This window comes from Geotrypetes seraphini, chromosome 8 (genome assembly GCF_902459505.1).
Source record: "Geotrypetes seraphini chromosome 8, aGeoSer1.1, whole genome shotgun sequence".
In the NCBI taxonomy this organism is placed as follows: Eukaryota; Metazoa; Chordata; class Amphibia; order Gymnophiona; family Dermophiidae; genus Geotrypetes; species Geotrypetes seraphini.
Genome location: NC_047091.1, coordinates 89,383,028 through 89,400,518, shown reverse-complemented (window position 1 = coordinate 89,400,518; position 17,491 = coordinate 89,383,028). Strand labels below are relative to the sequence as shown.

The 17,491-nt window shown below is 39.9% G+C and overlaps 2 protein-coding genes across 4 annotated transcripts in view; both read left to right on the top strand.

The window, feature by feature from the left end:
* The window catches only part of LOC117365852 (immunoglobulin lambda-1 light chain-like), a 51,675-nt gene extending 44,013 nt beyond the window's left edge, over window positions 1-7,662 (top strand). For 2 of the 3 annotated variants that reach the window (XM_033956750.1, XM_033956749.1), the window contains exons 3-4: window positions 1,704-1,737; window positions 7,117-7,662. In XM_033956750.1, coding sequence (XP_033812641.1) covers window positions 1,704-1,737; window positions 7,117-7,442 — 360 coding nt within the window. In that variant the 3' untranslated portion in view covers window positions 7,443-7,662. Of the gene's footprint in view, window positions 1-1,700; window positions 1,738-7,116 lie in introns of all 3 variants that reach the window. The other variant, XM_033956748.1, reaches the window with a different exon arrangement.
* The window catches only part of LOC117365853 (immunoglobulin lambda-1 light chain-like), a 91,575-nt gene extending 76,593 nt beyond the window's left edge, over window positions 1-14,982 (top strand). The window contains exons 3-4 of the mRNA XM_033956751.1: window positions 10,232-10,268; window positions 14,437-14,982. Of these exons, the coding sequence (XP_033812642.1) occupies window positions 10,232-10,268; window positions 14,437-14,762 (363 nt within the window). The 3' untranslated portion in view covers window positions 14,763-14,982. The remainder of the gene's footprint in view (window positions 1-10,231; window positions 10,269-14,436) is intronic.
* Window positions 14,983-17,491: the final 2,509 nt, after the last annotated feature.

Sequence of the window (17,491 nt, the reverse complement as noted above, 5' to 3'; positions counted from 1 at the left end):
GCCTTCCCCCCACAGTGCGAGCCCGTGGTTTTAACCCGTGGGTTAAAACCACGGGCTCACAAAAAAGTAAAAAACAAAAATAGTAAAAAAAAATTTTCTTTTAGCTCTGCCGGGCACGGAGGGCCAGCACATGTGCAGACTATCTACATGCATGTGTCAGGATCGCTGGAGAGTGATCCATGCAGTCGGTTGGGGGCGTGAATCAGCCCCCCAGCCATGGATCAGATCAGATCGTTCACGGATTGGATCCGATCTGTGGCCTTTGAGAATCTAGCCCATTATATTTACATTGTGAAGTGCTCAGAATATTATATATAGGGACTTATTTTGTACCTTGGGCAATAAAGGGTTAAGTGACTTGCCCAGAGTCACCAAGAAGCTGCAGTGGGAATTGAATCCAGTTCTCCTGGATTACAGGCTGCTGCACTAACCACTAGACTATTCCTCAATGAGAGAAAGGGTTATTTGTCTAGAGGTGTCATGAGTGTCCCTTAGTAGAGATTTCAAGGTGTTTCGTGCCATGAAGGATAAAGTCTGAGAGCTGGGACGTGTCTTGAAAGGGTTGTGTTTCTATAAAACTCATAAGACCTCTTTGTCTCTTCCTAATTTTCTTCCATTCTATCCTAGGAGTGTGCTAAAGAGCTCTTGAGCATCAAGAAAAGGGAGTCTATTGAGACTACAAAAACCAGAGGTTAATCTTAGTGAAAGTGGAGTTAGTCCCATGCTCCTTGGATTCACTAAAGAGTTATTGCAAGCAGGGGCATAGCCAGACACCCAATTTTAGGAGGGCCCAAACCCAAAGTAGGTGACCTTCTTTTTCATTTCTGATTTTCTATACTGGTTACTCGACTTGATTTATTGTTGCTGCAATTATCGTTTCAATTTACATCTCTTCACTACTATATATTTGTCCTTTTTTATGTGCTTTAAGAGGCATTTATACATCTGGGTTTTGGCTTAACAGACCACTAATTGTGCAATGATGGTTCTCCGTTTCATTGGTCTATATCTCCATTGACCGGTGTGTGTGAGGGTACTGAGCACATTCATCACATATTAGTATTTTTAATTTTAGAAATTTGATGTAGTTTTTGCCATTATGCTTTTTGTATAGCATTTATAATATATGTTATTTTTTTGAGGCACTATTGATTTGTGATATATTTTGTGGGTGCTGACTTTATCCCAGTGATTTATTTGGGGTAACCCTATTCAAACCCCATACTGCTCCTTGTGACCCTGGGCAACTTACTCAATCCTCAATTCAAGACAAAGTTGGACAAGTTCCTGCTAAACTGGAATGTACGCAGGTGAGGCTGGACTCATTTAGAGCACTGGTCTTTGACCTGGGGGCCGCCGCGTGAGCGGACTGCTGGGCACGATGGACCACTGGTCTGACAATTCTTATGTTCTTATGTACATTGCCCCAAGTATGTTAGATAGATTATGAGCCCACTGAGACAGAAAGGGAAAATGCTTTGAGTACCTGACTGTAAACCGCTTAGATAACCTTGATAGGTGGTATAGAAGAAAGTTTTTAAATATCCAATAAAATGAAAATAAATAACTCTGGAATGTTGCAGGCATGTCTTTGTAAGCTGGCGTTTTCTCCATGGGACATGAGGACAGGCTCTTGGTTGACAAGTTGAACTGTAGGTTCAGCTTCTTGTCATGGGTGGGCACTGACATGTCTGGCTGTGTGGGTGTTCAGCCAAAGCAGCAAACTGATCGTTAACGGTAAGACCCTATCTAATGACTCCAGTGTATTGATTGTTTGCAATTTCAGCGTGTACCAGAGACATTTTGAAAACATTTCTGAGTAAAAGGGTTTTTTAAAAAAAAAATTTTTATTTCCTTATATTTTGAGTACAGTTAAATTAATACAAAGTTTGGCAGCTACCAGGGTGCAACTTGGTACTAGAACTTCTACTTATCTATTTGCTTATTAACCCACAGGTGAATTAACAGTGAACAGATTTTAAAAAAAAACAAGTTTCAAGCTTATTTAAAATTTGATTAATTGCTTAATCATACTTTTAAGTGATGTACATAGTTAAAAACGTTACAGCTTTCAGGGGAACAATATATATGACGTAGACTTGACGTACAGGACATATATGACAAAAGGGAAAAAGGGTCAGAAATACAATAATTGATAGGCAATGAGACAAATAAGTGATAAAACAACAGGCAGGGATGAGGAGGGACCAGAAATCAGAGTTTTACGGAGCAGTCCAAATCTGGGGACAACACTTTCTTGATGTCTGAGCTGGGATTAGAAATGATAAGATTTGAAGCAATGCCTTGTTCATAAGTGTTATTCTTTTAAATCTTTCAGCCTGCTCTTCCCCTGACTAAGGCTTCTTGGTTTATGCTAGACTTTTTTGTTGCTGCCAGCTAAGAAATGCTTGAGTACTAGGGGCTCCTTTTGTCAAGCCAAGCTAGCGGTTTAACGCGCATAATCACGCGCGTTAAACCGCCGGCCGCGCTAGCGGCTAACGCCTGCCTTGAGCAGGTGGTAGTTTTTTGGGCCAGCGCAGGAGTTAGCGTGTGATTAAAAGTCATGTGCGCTAACCCCGCTAGCACGGCTTGATAAAAGGAGCCCTAGAGATGCAGAGACTAGCTTCCAAATCTGGAAATGAGAATTTCCTTGCTAATGAGATAAAGGATCTTATAGGAACCATAAAAATTCCAAGCCTATTAGACCCCTGCCTATATAAGACGTACTGATAGCTTAATAAAAGTCCCATTAGTCTAGATTCTCTATAGGCTGTGGTATCTTTATTGCTCCAAATACAAATGACCCATGGGGGAAATTGGGTGTAAGTTTTGAAGACCACACAAGTTCTGTCTTCAGCTGACCTCCAAAGAGGAGACTGATGTGCTCTAGAAGGCTCACATACAGCATCCTCCCTGGAGAACTCTTTTGTTGGGTAGATATCAAATATCACAATCTGCTGAGAATTTATTTCCTCCAGGACATTCACTGCTACTGCAGTTCTGCACAATTAAAAACAAAAGGAGTCCCCTTAGAAGCACAAAGAAGAATAAGAACCTAAGAATAGCCTTACTGGATCCATCTAACCCAGTATCCCGTCTTCATGGAGGCCAATCCAAGTCACAAGTACCTGGCAAAAACCCAAATAGTAGTAGCATTCCATGCCACTGAACAAAGGGCAAAGCAGTGGCTTCTCCCATGTCTGCCTCAACAGCAGTTAAAGGACATTTCCTCCAGGAACATGTCCAAACCTTTTTTTAAAACTAGCAACATTAACTGCTCTTATTGCATCCTCTGGCAACGCGTTCCAGAGCTTAACTATTCTCTGAGTGAAAAAATATTTCCTCCTATTGGGAGTATTACTCTGTAGCTTACCTTTGTGTTAAAGCGGGGCAGCGCTGAGCAGAAAACCACATTTTATTCTTTCCTCACAGTATGCAGGAAGCTTTGTAAATCTTCTCCCCCTATCTTCAGGCTCATCAGAACACTTTTCCCAACCCCTAAAACACAAAACTTGGCTAGGAACCAAAACTTCCAGGTGGTGGGTAAACACAGAAGCAAGTCACCCACAGCCATTTTTCTTAACATAGCTTAAAGAGCTATCAACACATGAGAGAATAGTTCAAGTGTTACAATGCAAATTCCAGGTCCTCTTGCCACTGAGAGCCAGTGGTCTCCAGATGCTCTTCTCCCTCCAGCACTAAGATGAATGTGCGAGTCCTCCCCAGCATCTAGAGTCCCACATGTGCAGAGTGAAGGCCTATATTCTGTAGAGATGTGGTAATGCCCAGAAAACCTCTCAAACCAGATTATTTCTGAGGAATCATGAATAGTTCATAATATATTCATTTTCATATACTTAAAAATGAACGTTAGACTTTTTAGTTGTGGTTCAAGCAACAGAGGCTTGTTGAATAAGGCAGTGTTTGTGTACAATTACTAATACGACTTCTTATTTTTATAGTACTGCCAGACGCATGCAATAACCTCCTTCAATTTCTAAAAAGAAACAGATGTAGTAGAATATAATATTTTCCACTAGAATTTTCCTCTTTTATCAAGCTGCGTAAGAATTTTTTTTTATTGCAGACTGTGCGGGAAAAGCTACGACGCTCATAGGAATTCTATGAGCGTCTGAGATTTGATCACAGCGGTCCACGATAAAAACCCTTATGAAGCTTGATAAAAGGGGGCCTTACCCCCTCTTTTACTAAGGTGCGTTAATCGATTAGCGCGCACTAAACACTAACGCATGCATGTTGGTCTATGGACACGTTAGTGCTTAGTATGTGCTAATTCGATTAGCGCCCGCTAATTAGTTAACGCCCTTAGTAAAAGAGGGCCTTAGTTTGGTGCTTAATTCATTGCATTATGAAGCAGCAGAGAGATGGAGTGGGCACATTTGTCATAGATATTACATATCTATAAAGGATATGAAATGTAAATAAATGAAAATAATATTAATAATATAACATAAGACTTTATTTATGTACCGCAAAATGCCTTTCAGTTCGATGAAGTTACAAAAATGTAAAAACAAGAAGAGAATTTTAAGAATAATAATAATGTATAAAACCAATTGTATGAAAAAGTGAGGCACATAGGATTTCCCTGACTGTCCCAAAAATTAGGATTACAATATAACTAAAGTGCCTAAGAAGTAATGGTTAATATAAAAGTAAAATAAATAATTAAAAAAAAAAAACAAAGGTAGAAAGTGAAATTAATGGACCTTTAAGGCAGTGTTCAGCTGAGTGTATGAAGAAAGACCATTTTACAGTAAACTTCCTTATTTCAGATCGTAAAGCAAACTCTCACAGCAACAGATTCAGTCCATATACCGTAGCCAGAATTTCAATTATACCAGCTGAAAGGTTAGATAGAGGACCTATGGGATATCAGACAGCCCTCCAACCAACATAGTTTGGATGGGTAAATTCCTCATTTGTCCCAAGGTACCTCCTCCACCTAATTTTATCTATATCTTTTTCTTATTCTTAATTTCTTTATATATATATGTTTTTCTTATTTTTAATCTTATATCTTATTTTTCTTAAGCATATTAGATGTACTTAGCTTTTTGCTAGCATTCAGCTGCAAACTATTTCCCCGAATGCCAACGCGTTTCAAGATCTTTGTCAAGGCGACAAGGGGAACTTAATATTAACAAAGAACAACATACCGTCTACCCGTATCCAAAAGCTACGGCTACGGTATATGGACTGAATCTGTTGCTGTGAGAGTTTGAAGAAAGACCACCCAGGCAATGTGACAAACATTAAAATGTGTCCAGTGATCCCAAATATTCAGGGTTGCCCAATAACTATATGGGATGCTGTGTTCCTGTCCTGATTTTGTTTAATGTTTACTTTGGAGGAAAGGCACAGAAGAGAGGTGGCTTCAACTTTTTCTGGTAGGTTATGATAGGTTTTGGCAATAACGTTTCACATTCAGATCCTATAAGTTATTCCTTTACTGATAATGTAAACCAGCACCCAATTTAAAAAACTGAATGGGAAAGATTTTTTTTCTCCTTAATTCTCCCTCTGTTCATGCCTATTGCCAGTTCATATCCAAATGTTCTTCCAGTGACCTTGACATCTGTCTGTTCAGAGGTTGGTAAATGCCACAACTGGGAAAAGTTTAGTGTTGTTCATCACCTGGTATTATTTGGGAAGATCTGAATATAATCGAACTTCATACTCTCATTCCCACACTGACTGTTGATGTGAGTTGCTTAATTCAGCTTTTCTTGCGTGGAATTTAGAGAAACTCATTTGCATAATACTGGGTTTTTCACATTTCAGAAATGAAGACTTCTTGCCAGGATTCATTCTAAAAAAAATAACACCCTATGCAGAGTTTCTAAGTTAGTCGGTTCCAAAAGGGAGATTTTAGGCAGGTCTTGGATTTTGGGGCAACTGTACCCTGATGCATTATGTGGCCTGCAGCACAAACCAGAACTAGCCAAAAAGTCTCCCTCCTAATACTGGATAACATAGAACCTCTGCATCTGTTTCTCCCACCTTTCTGTCTACTTGTGTTGTATCAAAATGGAGGGAAAGGAAATAAAAGGAGGCGCAGAGGTTAAACCTACAGCCTCAGCACCCTGCAGTTGTGGGTTCAAACTCACTTTGCTCCTTGTGATGTGATGCAAGGCAAGTCATTTTATCCCCCATTGCCCCAGGTACATTAGACCAGTGGTTCCCAACCCTGTCCTGGAGGAACACCAGGCCAATTGGGTTTTCAGGCTAGCCCTAATGAATATGCATGAAGCAAATTTGCATGCCTATCACTTCCATCATATGCAAATCTCTTTCATGCATATTCATTAGGGCTAGTCTGAAAACCCGATTGGCCTGGTGTTCCTCCAGGACAGGGTTGGGAATCACTGCATTAGATATATTGTGAGCCCACTGGGACAGTCAGGGAAGAATGAGTACCTGAATAAATTTATATAAACCATTCTGAGCTCCCTTGGGAAAACAGTATAGAAAATTAAACAAATAAATAAAATCCCTTATTTCTGTAGTATTTCAAGGCAAATTATAATCAGATATACTAGCTATTTCTTTGTTCCCAGAGGGCCAACACAGTACATTCATTTGCACCTGAGGCAATCGACAGTTAAATGATAGCAGTGGTTAACCTCCCCAATTTTTCTCTATATACTACCTGTGTATATCTTTTCTTTAAAGATTGTAGTTCTTGCCCTTTTTTTTCCCATTTGTGTGAAATAAGTTTATATGTCTTCTTATGTGTCTTATTAACCTACCCTGGTATTGTTTAGTATTTCTAATTTTAATTTGTTTTTATGGAATTTTTTTCATTGTACACCACCTAGAAATTTGATTAAGCGGTATAAAAAATTTTAATAAACTTGAAACTTGATATTACATATGTATGCATTAATTTACACCCTCAAACATTCTAGTCATATCAGTCCACCATATCTCAGAATAAATGTGTTCCTATTGTATCTGTCTTTTCTCAGTGTCCATCTAATTATTAATATTCATTGTCTGTTTACAGTTCCCTCTTCAGATGCTGTATGTATAGAATTGCCACAAATGGGTTAATGGTCTTTTTTTGTAATTTGTTTCTTTCTTGTTCAACAGTGGATAGCTATCCCAAGCCTTCTGTGTCCATCTTCCCTCCGTCATCACAGGATTTGGCGGCCAACACAGACAGGACCTTCACATGCCTCATCAAAAACCTGACAGTGGGCCTGACCAAAGTGCGCTGGACGATGGACGGCACTGGTTTGGGCAATGGTATCCAGACCAGCCTCCCCTCCCGAGACTCAGACAACACCTTCAGCCTCAGCAGCTACTTGACCCTGCCAGTCGCCTCACTTGATCAGGAAAAGGTGTACACCTGCTCAATCGAGCAGGAGGGCTCTAGTGAGGTCACCTCACAAGGCGTGAAGCTGTCAGAGTGCTAACTGAACAAAAGGCATCCTTCTTGCTCTCCCTTAACCCTCCCCAAATGCCTGTACTCTCTTCCCCTTCTGAGCAAATAACAGACTTTGTTTTCCATTTTCTTTGCTTCAGATTCTTGTGCTCATGTAATCACATGTCAGCTGAAAATCCTCTCCCAGGTCTTCCTTTCATGTATCAGAGTACGTGTTGCATCCATACATTAAATGATTTTTCTGTCATGAAGATGTTTCCACTGGTTTCTCTGGTTGTCCTATGTAAATGTTGTCCCACAGAAAAGCCTCATTCAGTTCTTTCTTCCTATGAATGCCAAATGCATCTGATTCCATATTCAAGCACATATACAAGAATGCTTGAAAATATATGTAAGATTCATTTAAAGGAAATTTTAAAGAACCACATTCATTAATTCATCTTTGGCAAATTAGATGCAATCTATACAGCACCTATGTTATCATATGGTTGGGAGGATAGCCATACTGGATTAGTGGTCTCTTAAAATCATGAAACACGGCAAAGTATTCTTTCTCCTTCTCAATAAAGGAACTAACTTTCTATTTATTCTCTTTCTTTGCTTGCTATTGGCAAGTTTATCATTCTTTTTTAGTAAAATAATAGTGTTCTTAAAACTTTACCTAGGAATTATATATTTCACTACAAGATGCAGTTTGTGTAGGGAGCAGAAGGGTGCAGGATTGAGGTCAATGAACAAATTATAAAAATTTCCAAGAATCAGCAACATTGGAGATATACGGTAAATACCGTATGGTGTCAAGAAAGTCACAAGGCCATTTGAGGCCTGTCAGCCATAGAGTTCCCCATCATGCAGACTGATTTCACCTCTCACAAAAGAGATCTTTTGACATTTGAAATATTGGTCATCATTTCAAAAGTGTCTTGACCATATACACATAAGTCTCTAGAACACAGATTGTGACATCACATTCTTTGTGGTTTGGTACTGGAGGTTCCCTAAGGCCTTTTCACAGCCAGATCAAGAAGGTAGACCATGTTTTCCACAGAATCAAAATATTAGATTCTCATTTCCAAACAGAAGGTTGTAAGGTTCAAGTCTTGATGACTGGCACTATTGTTCCATCATTTTAACCTTGTGCTATTTGAATTGGGTTTTTTAATCTTTCTAAACTGGGCAACCAACACCAAGGATAAAGGAAAGAGCAAACCGAACTTAATGTGACCAGGCCACACCTTGTCATAAGGGTAAGGCAAAGCCAAGTCTGGTTTAATCCCGTTGCATTTTAAAAATCTCTAGAACAGTAGCAGCACAATAAACGGGAACAAGTAGGCAGACTAGTTGGAATATTGCTTTGTGATCCTTCCCAACTAACATTTTCTAAGATTCTCTACAAGGGGCCACTGAGAAGTTCTCAGCCCAACCAACAAAGTTGGGGCAGTCTCCATCAAGGTCTATACACTTAATTCAGCAATTCTCCTTTTTTTTTGTTCTGGATTTTTCTGATGGAACAAAAAAAGTAGAAAATTGCTGGACTTAAGTGTATAGCCCTGGTTGGAGACTACTCCAACTTGATTGGGCTGAGAACTTTTCAGTGGTCCCTCATACGTAGATTGCAGTTGAAGGCTGGGTCCTCCTGTTCCTTCTAGCATTAACTTAATTGGCCACCTCAGTTTAACTGAATGTGCTCAAAATCTGGGTATATGGAAAGTTGCTTTTGCCCCGGATGGGATTGGTTTTCCCCACATGCCAGTACAATGCTATTTCTTTCTGGCTCCAAACTGCAGAGTTTCTCATATTAGGAAAGGAAATGGAGGTTGACCACAAAGAGAAGGCAAAAATATACTGGGAGAAATAGTGAAAAAACAGAAGAAGGGCAACGGAAAAGGAAAAGAGAAAGATAAACGGGAGGGGCTCAGGGTGATTACCACCTACATAGAGATGTAGCCTATATGGCAGATAAGCACCTTAAGTTTCATCCAGTCTGTCCAATTTGCTCATACTTTCCTCTTACTTTTCACCCAGCGCAACAGAAAGAGGCTGGTTCTGTCCTGGGTTTGACTCTACATATCTGCAATTGTAGCTCTAGCTTTGCAAAGAAAGAGGACTCAGTTTCACTGCATACAATGTGGCAAAGCAGGACTGGAATACTCTCCTTGATTTCACTTGGGTATGATGGCAGCCATAGATAGGGAATAGAGAAGTAGGCTGTTGAGAGAAGTACATAAGCTGTGGAATGGAGGGATAGGAGGAGAGTTGAAGAAGAAATATATTGAGGGGGAGGAGGGGGGGAATGAGGTGTGGTCATGTGCTGTAGGTTGAGCTCATGCTATAACAGGGCCCAAGAACCTGGTTTTTGTGCAAGACCATAGCTGGGATGTCTGACTGTGTCGAGTGTTCAGCCAAAGCAGCAAACTGGTTGTCACAGGTAAGAACTGGGAGCGCGTCCCCAGAGAACTCTTCTAATTCCTAGCATTAGAAAATGGGAGATTTCCTCTCTCAATTTATCAGTTAAAAACTGTATTTCTTTACTGGCAGTAATAACTCTTGTTTGTAATGCTTATGCATGTGTCTGTGGTATTGCTTGTACCCCAGTTCAAGATTTGTTCTGAATCCCAATGTGGCATTCCTCTTTACAGTCTCTACTAGCTGAAAAGATTATGTCTTTAGGCTTATGAAATGAATAATCTGGAATGTCATAGGTAGGTCCTTGTAAAATTGAGTTTTCTCCTTGGGGCTAAAGGATCAGGCTCCTAGTTGGCAAAAGTCAAACTGTAGGTTAATTTTTGTCCAGGGTGAGCACTGGTATGTCTTGCTGTGTTGGTTTTCAGCCAAAGCAGTAAACTGATCATTACAGGTAAGACCCTATCTAATGACACTAACCTATTGATTATTTGCAATTTCTGCATAAGCCAGAGGAGTTTAGAAAATGTTTCTGAAGTGATAGTGTCATTTTGATGTTTAGTATTATGTTCTGAAAAAAAAAAAGTTAAATTAACTCAATCCAGAAAGGGTCTTGGGGGTAGAACTTCAGCTTATCTACTTCCATTATTTTTCTACTAACCCTAAGAGGAGAAACCATTTATCTAAGGGCTCCTTTTACTAAGCCACGTTAGCGTTTTTAGTGCACGCAACATTTTAACGCGTGCTAAACCCACGCTCCGTGGCTAGAACTAACGCCAGCTCAATGCTGGCGTTAAGGTCTAGTGCGGACGGCAATTTAGAGCGCGCTAATCCACGCGTTAAAGCCCTAACGCGGCTTAGTAAAAAGAGCCCTAAGTTTAATCAGAGCTGAGAAATATAAATGATCTTTTAGGTTTTGGGTGTAATTTTGTTAATTTGAACATCAGTAGCAATGTATTTTGGTTAAGTTTATTCTTAAGTGTCTTCCAGTCTGCTCTTCCTTCACTGAGATTCTTTATTTTGGGTAAGACATTTTTCTTTTTTTAGAGATTCCTGATTAGGGAAAGCGGTTTCAGGTTAAATTTCAAGGGATATTTCTTGTAGCTTCAGAAAGCACAAGGCATGCAGAGTCTGTAAATGCTGGTAATAGGCTTACTAATAGGATGAAGGGTTATATAAGGACCAGCAATACAAAATAGGTTCCATTAGTCTGGATTCTTTTAATTGATCCACTATTTAAAGTTTCAGCAGTGTGAGAGACATAAAAAACACACCAAATATCCATCTCAAACACAAAACCCAAATACAATGTTCGACCTTCAAACTGTGGGACAATAGCTAAATAATAATTGTTCAGCATTCACCAGAGTATTATCAGGTGCATTTATTTCCCTTTTCACTCTTCCTCAATTCAAATACAGTGAGTAAGATTAACTGAACATATTTTCTATAGTATAATCTTAGCATTTATCTTAAGGGAGATGAAATCATATCTTCAATTGCATTGAGGGATTACTTTTCAGCTGCAGTCCATGCTACATTTATTGTTGCGTTTGAGACGGCTGTTTGATGTGACCTTTATCAATCCAACATAAGAGTGATCCATGGGGGAGTTTGGAGTTCATACAAATCCCTCCTTCAGCTGTCCTACAAAGAAAGGACTGATGTGTTGTGGAAGGCTACTGCAGTTCTGACTATTAAAAGGAAAGGGATTGAGACTTATATACTGCCTTTTTTTTAATTTTACCACCACATTCAAAGTGGTTTACATGCAGGTACTTCAAGCATTTTCCCTCTCTGTCCCGGCGGGCTCTCAATCTATCTAACGTACCTGGGGCAACAGGGGGATTAAGTGAGGAGCAGCGTGGGTTTGAACCCACAACCCCACGTTGATGAGGCTGTAGCTTTAACCACTGCGCCACACTCTCCCCACAATGTATCTGGAGCAATGGAGGATTGAGCGATTTGCCCAGGGTCACAAGGAGCAGTGCAGGGTTTGAACCCACACCCTCAGGGTGCTGAGACTGTAGCTCTAACCACTATGCCACACTTCCCATAGAAACACAAGGAAAGACAGCTTCCTTTTAAGTGAAAGAAGGGCAGGGCTGAACAGAGCATCCAAGGATGGGTTTTACAACCTCGGGGACTGTTGCCCCTACTTCACACTACCCAGTAAGCTTGGAAACTATTCTCTCATCGTCCTTTATTTTATGGCAACTCTTCCTGCTACCAAAATTGGCCAGGAACCAAGACTTCCAGGTAGTGAGTGATCATACTGTAGAAGCAAGTTACCCACAGCTTTGTTTCTTAACACTGCAGAGCAAGCAACAAAAGAGAGAATAATTCAAGTGTTAAAATTCAAATTCTATGTCTTCTTGCCATTGAGAGCCAGTGGTCTCAAGACCTAGCAGTGAGTTCCATTCATGGGTCCTCTCAGAAGCACCTGGAAGAGGGGGGAGGGGGACATGAGTGAAAATGAGGCTCAATATACATATGAGATACAGACTTTTCCTAGACTTCTCAGACCAGTTTATTGCTATGGATTCTTAATGGTTCATAATATATTCTATGTAATGTACTTACAAGTGAACTTAATTCTTTTAAACTTTGGTTTAAGTAGAGGTTTATCAGATACACTCTGTCTCTAGGGTTACCATATGACTCCAGGAAAAAGAGGACGGATTGAGACATCTATTGAAACAATGGAATTAAAACCCAGATGTCTCATCTGTCCTCCTTACATCCATTGCTTTCAATGGAAGTAAAACCCGGATGCCTCAATCCATCCTCCTTTTTCAGGAGTCATATGATATGTTTTGGGTACAGTTTAACTTTGGATAACTTTTTTTTTTTTTTTGGATTTACAAATTTTAATGTTTGTGCATTTCTTGGGGTAGGGAACTCCGGTCCTCGAGAGCCGTATTCCAGTCGGGTTTTCAGGATTTCCCCAATGAATATGCTTTGAAAGCAGTGCATGCAAATAGATGTCATGCATATTCATTGGGGAAATCCTGAAAACCTGACTGGAATACGGCTCTCGAGAACCGGAGTTCCCTACCCGTCTTAGGTGGTCCATCTTCAAATACTCAGTTCATCATTCCCTTAACGGACCATAGTATGATCTTCATTTATTAATATTTTATCAAAAGAAACCTAGGCCCCCTTTTATTAAGATGCTTTAGGGTTTTTATCAATCGGCCGCTTCAGTAAAAGCTCCGACACTCACAGAATTCCTATGAGCATTGGAGCTTTTACCACAGCGACTGACGATAAAAGAACCTAACGCTTTTTAATGGATTCATTCTAAGTTACAATAGATTAGGAAGACGATCTAGTAAAATCAAGCAGGTATTTGTTCCCCAACCTTTTGTGTCATTAGACCTTCCTTTTTTGTTTATTATTTATTTTTAGAATTGTATTTAAGCCAATTGTTGTCGGCCCCTATTTCCCTAAATGTATTATTGTAATTAGTATTAATTGTTATGTTTTTTATTTTAACCAACTCTTAACTTATGTAAATCGCATTGGATTTGGAGTATGCGAGTAAATCAAAGAATTTAAATAAACTTGAGACTTAATAAAAGGGGGTCCTAGGAAGTAAAAACTTTGTTTAACAGTTTGAAAGAGTAAGACGTTTTAATGGTAGCCCACATTGATAATTTCTCTTCTAAATGAAAATGGAAGGGGGAGAGAAGGTGAATTTTAGGGTAAGAACTGTCATTCATCACCAAATAGCACATGAATGACCAAGCCTGATATTTTCATCCAACTAAAATATACCCAGTGACCATATATATTCAGAGCTGCTCAGCAACTTCACAGGATGCTCTGTTCCAGTCCTGGCTTTCTTTAATACTTCTTTCTGAGGGGTGAGGTTGGGGATGGTGGGAATAGGGACAGAGGAAAGTGAACTTCTGCTTTTGTCTGGAGCCTGTGATGAATTTTGGTAGTCATTTTTCCTTTCAAGATACTAAGAGCTGGCCCTTTACAGTTAGTGTTTAAAAAAACAAAACAGGGCCTTGGTTGCAGAAAGCGAGCCTTGAAAATCAACTCCCCAGTTAAAACAATTGAACAGAAAACTGTATTTCTTCTTAATTTTCCTTTCTGTTCATGCCAGTTGCTACATGTTTTTCTAAATACCATTTCATAAGCTTGGTATCTGTATTCACAAAGGCTGAGAGAGGCTGAAAACACCAAAAGGAGGAACAACTTGAGTGTCCCTTGTGATCTGCTGTTATTTGGGGAAGACTTGAATATTATAAATGAACCACACCCCTCTTATCCCCACCATGTTCAACTCTAGTTCTTTTGTCTGGAAAAAAAGAGAAACCCACTTGTAGAGTATGTAACCTTTCAAAAGTACAAAAATACTGATACAGTTCTATATAAATTCATCATATGCCTCTACCATATTTCTCTATAAATTTCCTCTATCAAGTGTTTTATTTCTATGTTATCTATAATATCAAACTGTCTAGTTTTATCAGTCCACTATATCTACCCTTCCTCAATGCCTATCTAGCTGTCTTTTTACAGTTCCCCCTTCAGATGCTATATATATAGAATTGCCACAAATGGGTTAATGATCTTTTTTTGTAATTTGTTTCTTTCTTGTTCAACAGTGGATAGCTATCCCAAGCCTTCTGTGTCCATCTTCCCTCCGTCATCACAGGATTTGGCGGCCAACACAGACAGGACCTTCACATGCCTCATCAAAAACCTGACAGTGGGCCTGACCAAAGTGCGCTGGACGATGGGCGGCACTGGCTTGGACAATGGCATCCAGACCAGCCTCCCCTCCCGGGACTCAGACAACACCTTCAGCCTCAGCAGCTACCTGACCCTGCCGGTCGCCTCACTTGATCAGAAGAAGGTGTACACCTGCTCAGTTGAGCAGGAGGGCTCTAGTGAGGTCACCTCACAAGGTGTGAAGCTGTCAGAGTGCTAACTGAACAAAAGGCATCCTTCTTGCTCTCCCTCCACCCTCCCCAAATGCCTGTACTCTTTTCCCCTTCTGAGCAAATAACAGGCTTTGTTTTCCGTTTTCATTGCTTCAGATTCTTGTGTTCATGTAACCACATGTCAGCTGAAAATCCTCTCCCAGGTCTTCCTTTCATGTATCAGAGTATGTGTTGCATCCATACATTAAATGATTTTTCTGTCATGAAGATGTTTCCACTGGTTTCTCTGGTTGTCCTATGTAAATGTTGTCCCACAGAAAAGCCTCATTCAATTTTTTCTCCCTCTGACTGTCAACTGGCATCTCATTCAAGATTCAAGCATGCTAATATAGGAAGGTTTGAAAATCAGATCAATTTAAAGGAAAGCTTAAAGAACTACTTTCATTAAATGCAATTAATTATTCACCTTTAGCACACTAGAAAAATCTATGTAGTGCCTGTGTTATCATAGAATGGGAGGAGGCCAGTCTCTTAAAATCATGAAGCAAGGCAAATAATTCTCTCTCCCGCTTAATTAATAATCTCCTCTTTTCTTTATTGCCTTTCTTGGATTGCTGCTGGCAGGATTTTTGCTCTTTAATAAAAAGCCTTCTCAACAATTTACTTAGGAATTACAGTATATATATTGCACTGTAAGATATAGTTTGTGTAGGGAGCTATAAAACCCTATTACAGAAAGCTAGTGTCACCACAAGGGTGTAGGATTGAGGTCAATGAACCAATTATATACCCCAATCCCATTATTCACTGACATTGGGTGAACACTGCATGGTTTCAAGAAAGTCATAAGAATGTTTTTGATATGTTGAGGCCTGTGAGATAGAGAGTTCTTCATCCTACGCACTGATCACACCTTTCCTAAAAGAGATATTTTTCCATTTGAAGTAATGGTTATCATTTCAAAGGTACTCTAACTACCTGTCCCCCTAAACTGCAATAGCGGTTATTAGCGCAGGGAGCGCTGAATGCTCTGCGCTGTTCCCAACGCTCATAGGAACTCTATGAGAGTTGGGAGCATTCAACACAGCTCCCTGCGCTAAAAACTGCTATTGCGGTTTAGTAAAATGGGGGGAGGGGGGTGTCTCTAGGACAGGGCTGTCATTCCTTGTGGCCAAATCAAGAAAGTAGAACATGGATTCCATAGAATGAAAATAGTAGATTCTTATTTCCAAACAGAAATCTTTAAGGTTCCAGCCTTGATGTCTGATACTATTGTTTCATAGTTTTAACTATGTGCCGGAGAACCTAGGGAACAAGGTCCAATTCCCACTGCAGCTCCTACTGACGCTGGGCAAGTCACTTAATAATATGTAAACCAATTTGATTGTTTGTAACCACAGAAAGGCGGTATATCAAGTCTCATCCCCTTTCCCTTGTGTCTTTCTCAGTGGCGTACCTAGGGTATGTGGCACTCGGGGCCCATCATTTTTTGACACCCCCCCGTGTAAAAAAATATTTTTTGTAATGACCATGAAACGGAATAAATGGTCAGAATAGAAACAGGCAGTGAAAATTTTCTTATATTCCAAACATAACATAACATAAATTATGTCTGAATTGTCATGACATCAGAAGTACATATGGAGTAGTTGCAGGTGATGCTTGGGACAGTTCTGATTGTGTTAGTTCGGTTTTCTGTGTTTTTTGAATAGAAGGGTTTTTATTTATTTTTGAAGGTTTTGTAGTCTGTGGTCGAGGTCAATAGGTTGTAGAGTTGGGGGTTGAGTGTTAGGAGGTTGTCGAACAGTTTTTTTCTTTTGACGTTTTTGGTTGGAGGGTGTGTGAATGGTGCGTGAGTTCTCCTATGTCTGTTTGAGGTGGATTGAATTATTTAGCTGAAGAAATTAGTTACCCCCTCATCCCACACACATTAATTCTCTTCCATTTTTGTTCCCATTATAAAAAACACTGATAAGTTCCCAGAAAAAAAATACATTAAAATAAGAAGTGAAAACAAAGGCCCCTACAGATGAGAACATAACATAAGAATAGCCTAACTGGGTCAGACCAATGGTCCATCATGCCCAGTAGCCCAGTAGCCAATCCAGGACACTAATACCTGGTCAAAACCCAAAGAGTAGCAACATTCCATGCTACCGATCCAGGGCAAGCAGACACTTCCCCCGTGTCTTAATAACAGATTATGGACTTTTCCTCCAGGAATTTGTCCAAATCTTTCTTAAAAACCAGCTACACTATCTGCTTTTACCATAACTTCTGGCCACTTCATTTTTAAGTTTAGATCTTTCCTTTCAAACAGAGACCTTGCTAGATGTCAAATACAGCACAAGGTAACTTCACATGGACTTAGCTGTGCAGGAAATGTGAATCTCCTCAAATACCCACCATATAGTGCAAAAATGTGCAAAGGTCTGTTTTTTCTTTCAATCACTACATAGCCTAATGCCACACAAGCAGTGCTGTTACAAACATATTCTGTAGGTCAATGCTAAGGATAACAAAGTTTCCTTCCTTGGACCAGAAGGAGATACTGATAAACCACTGGAAGAGATCCCAAAACAACACCCAAAGACCCACTCAGTGTGTGAACCAGTTGAGTGGAGTGGACTAACTGGGGGGTGGAAATGGGCCCGAAGTTTGCTCAGCAGAATTTCCCAGACCACCTCTTCCTCTCAACACATTGACACGCTGCCACCACCACCACTAGGAACACCTCACTGGGTAGGCCAGCTATGCTATAAACTTTATAAAACAC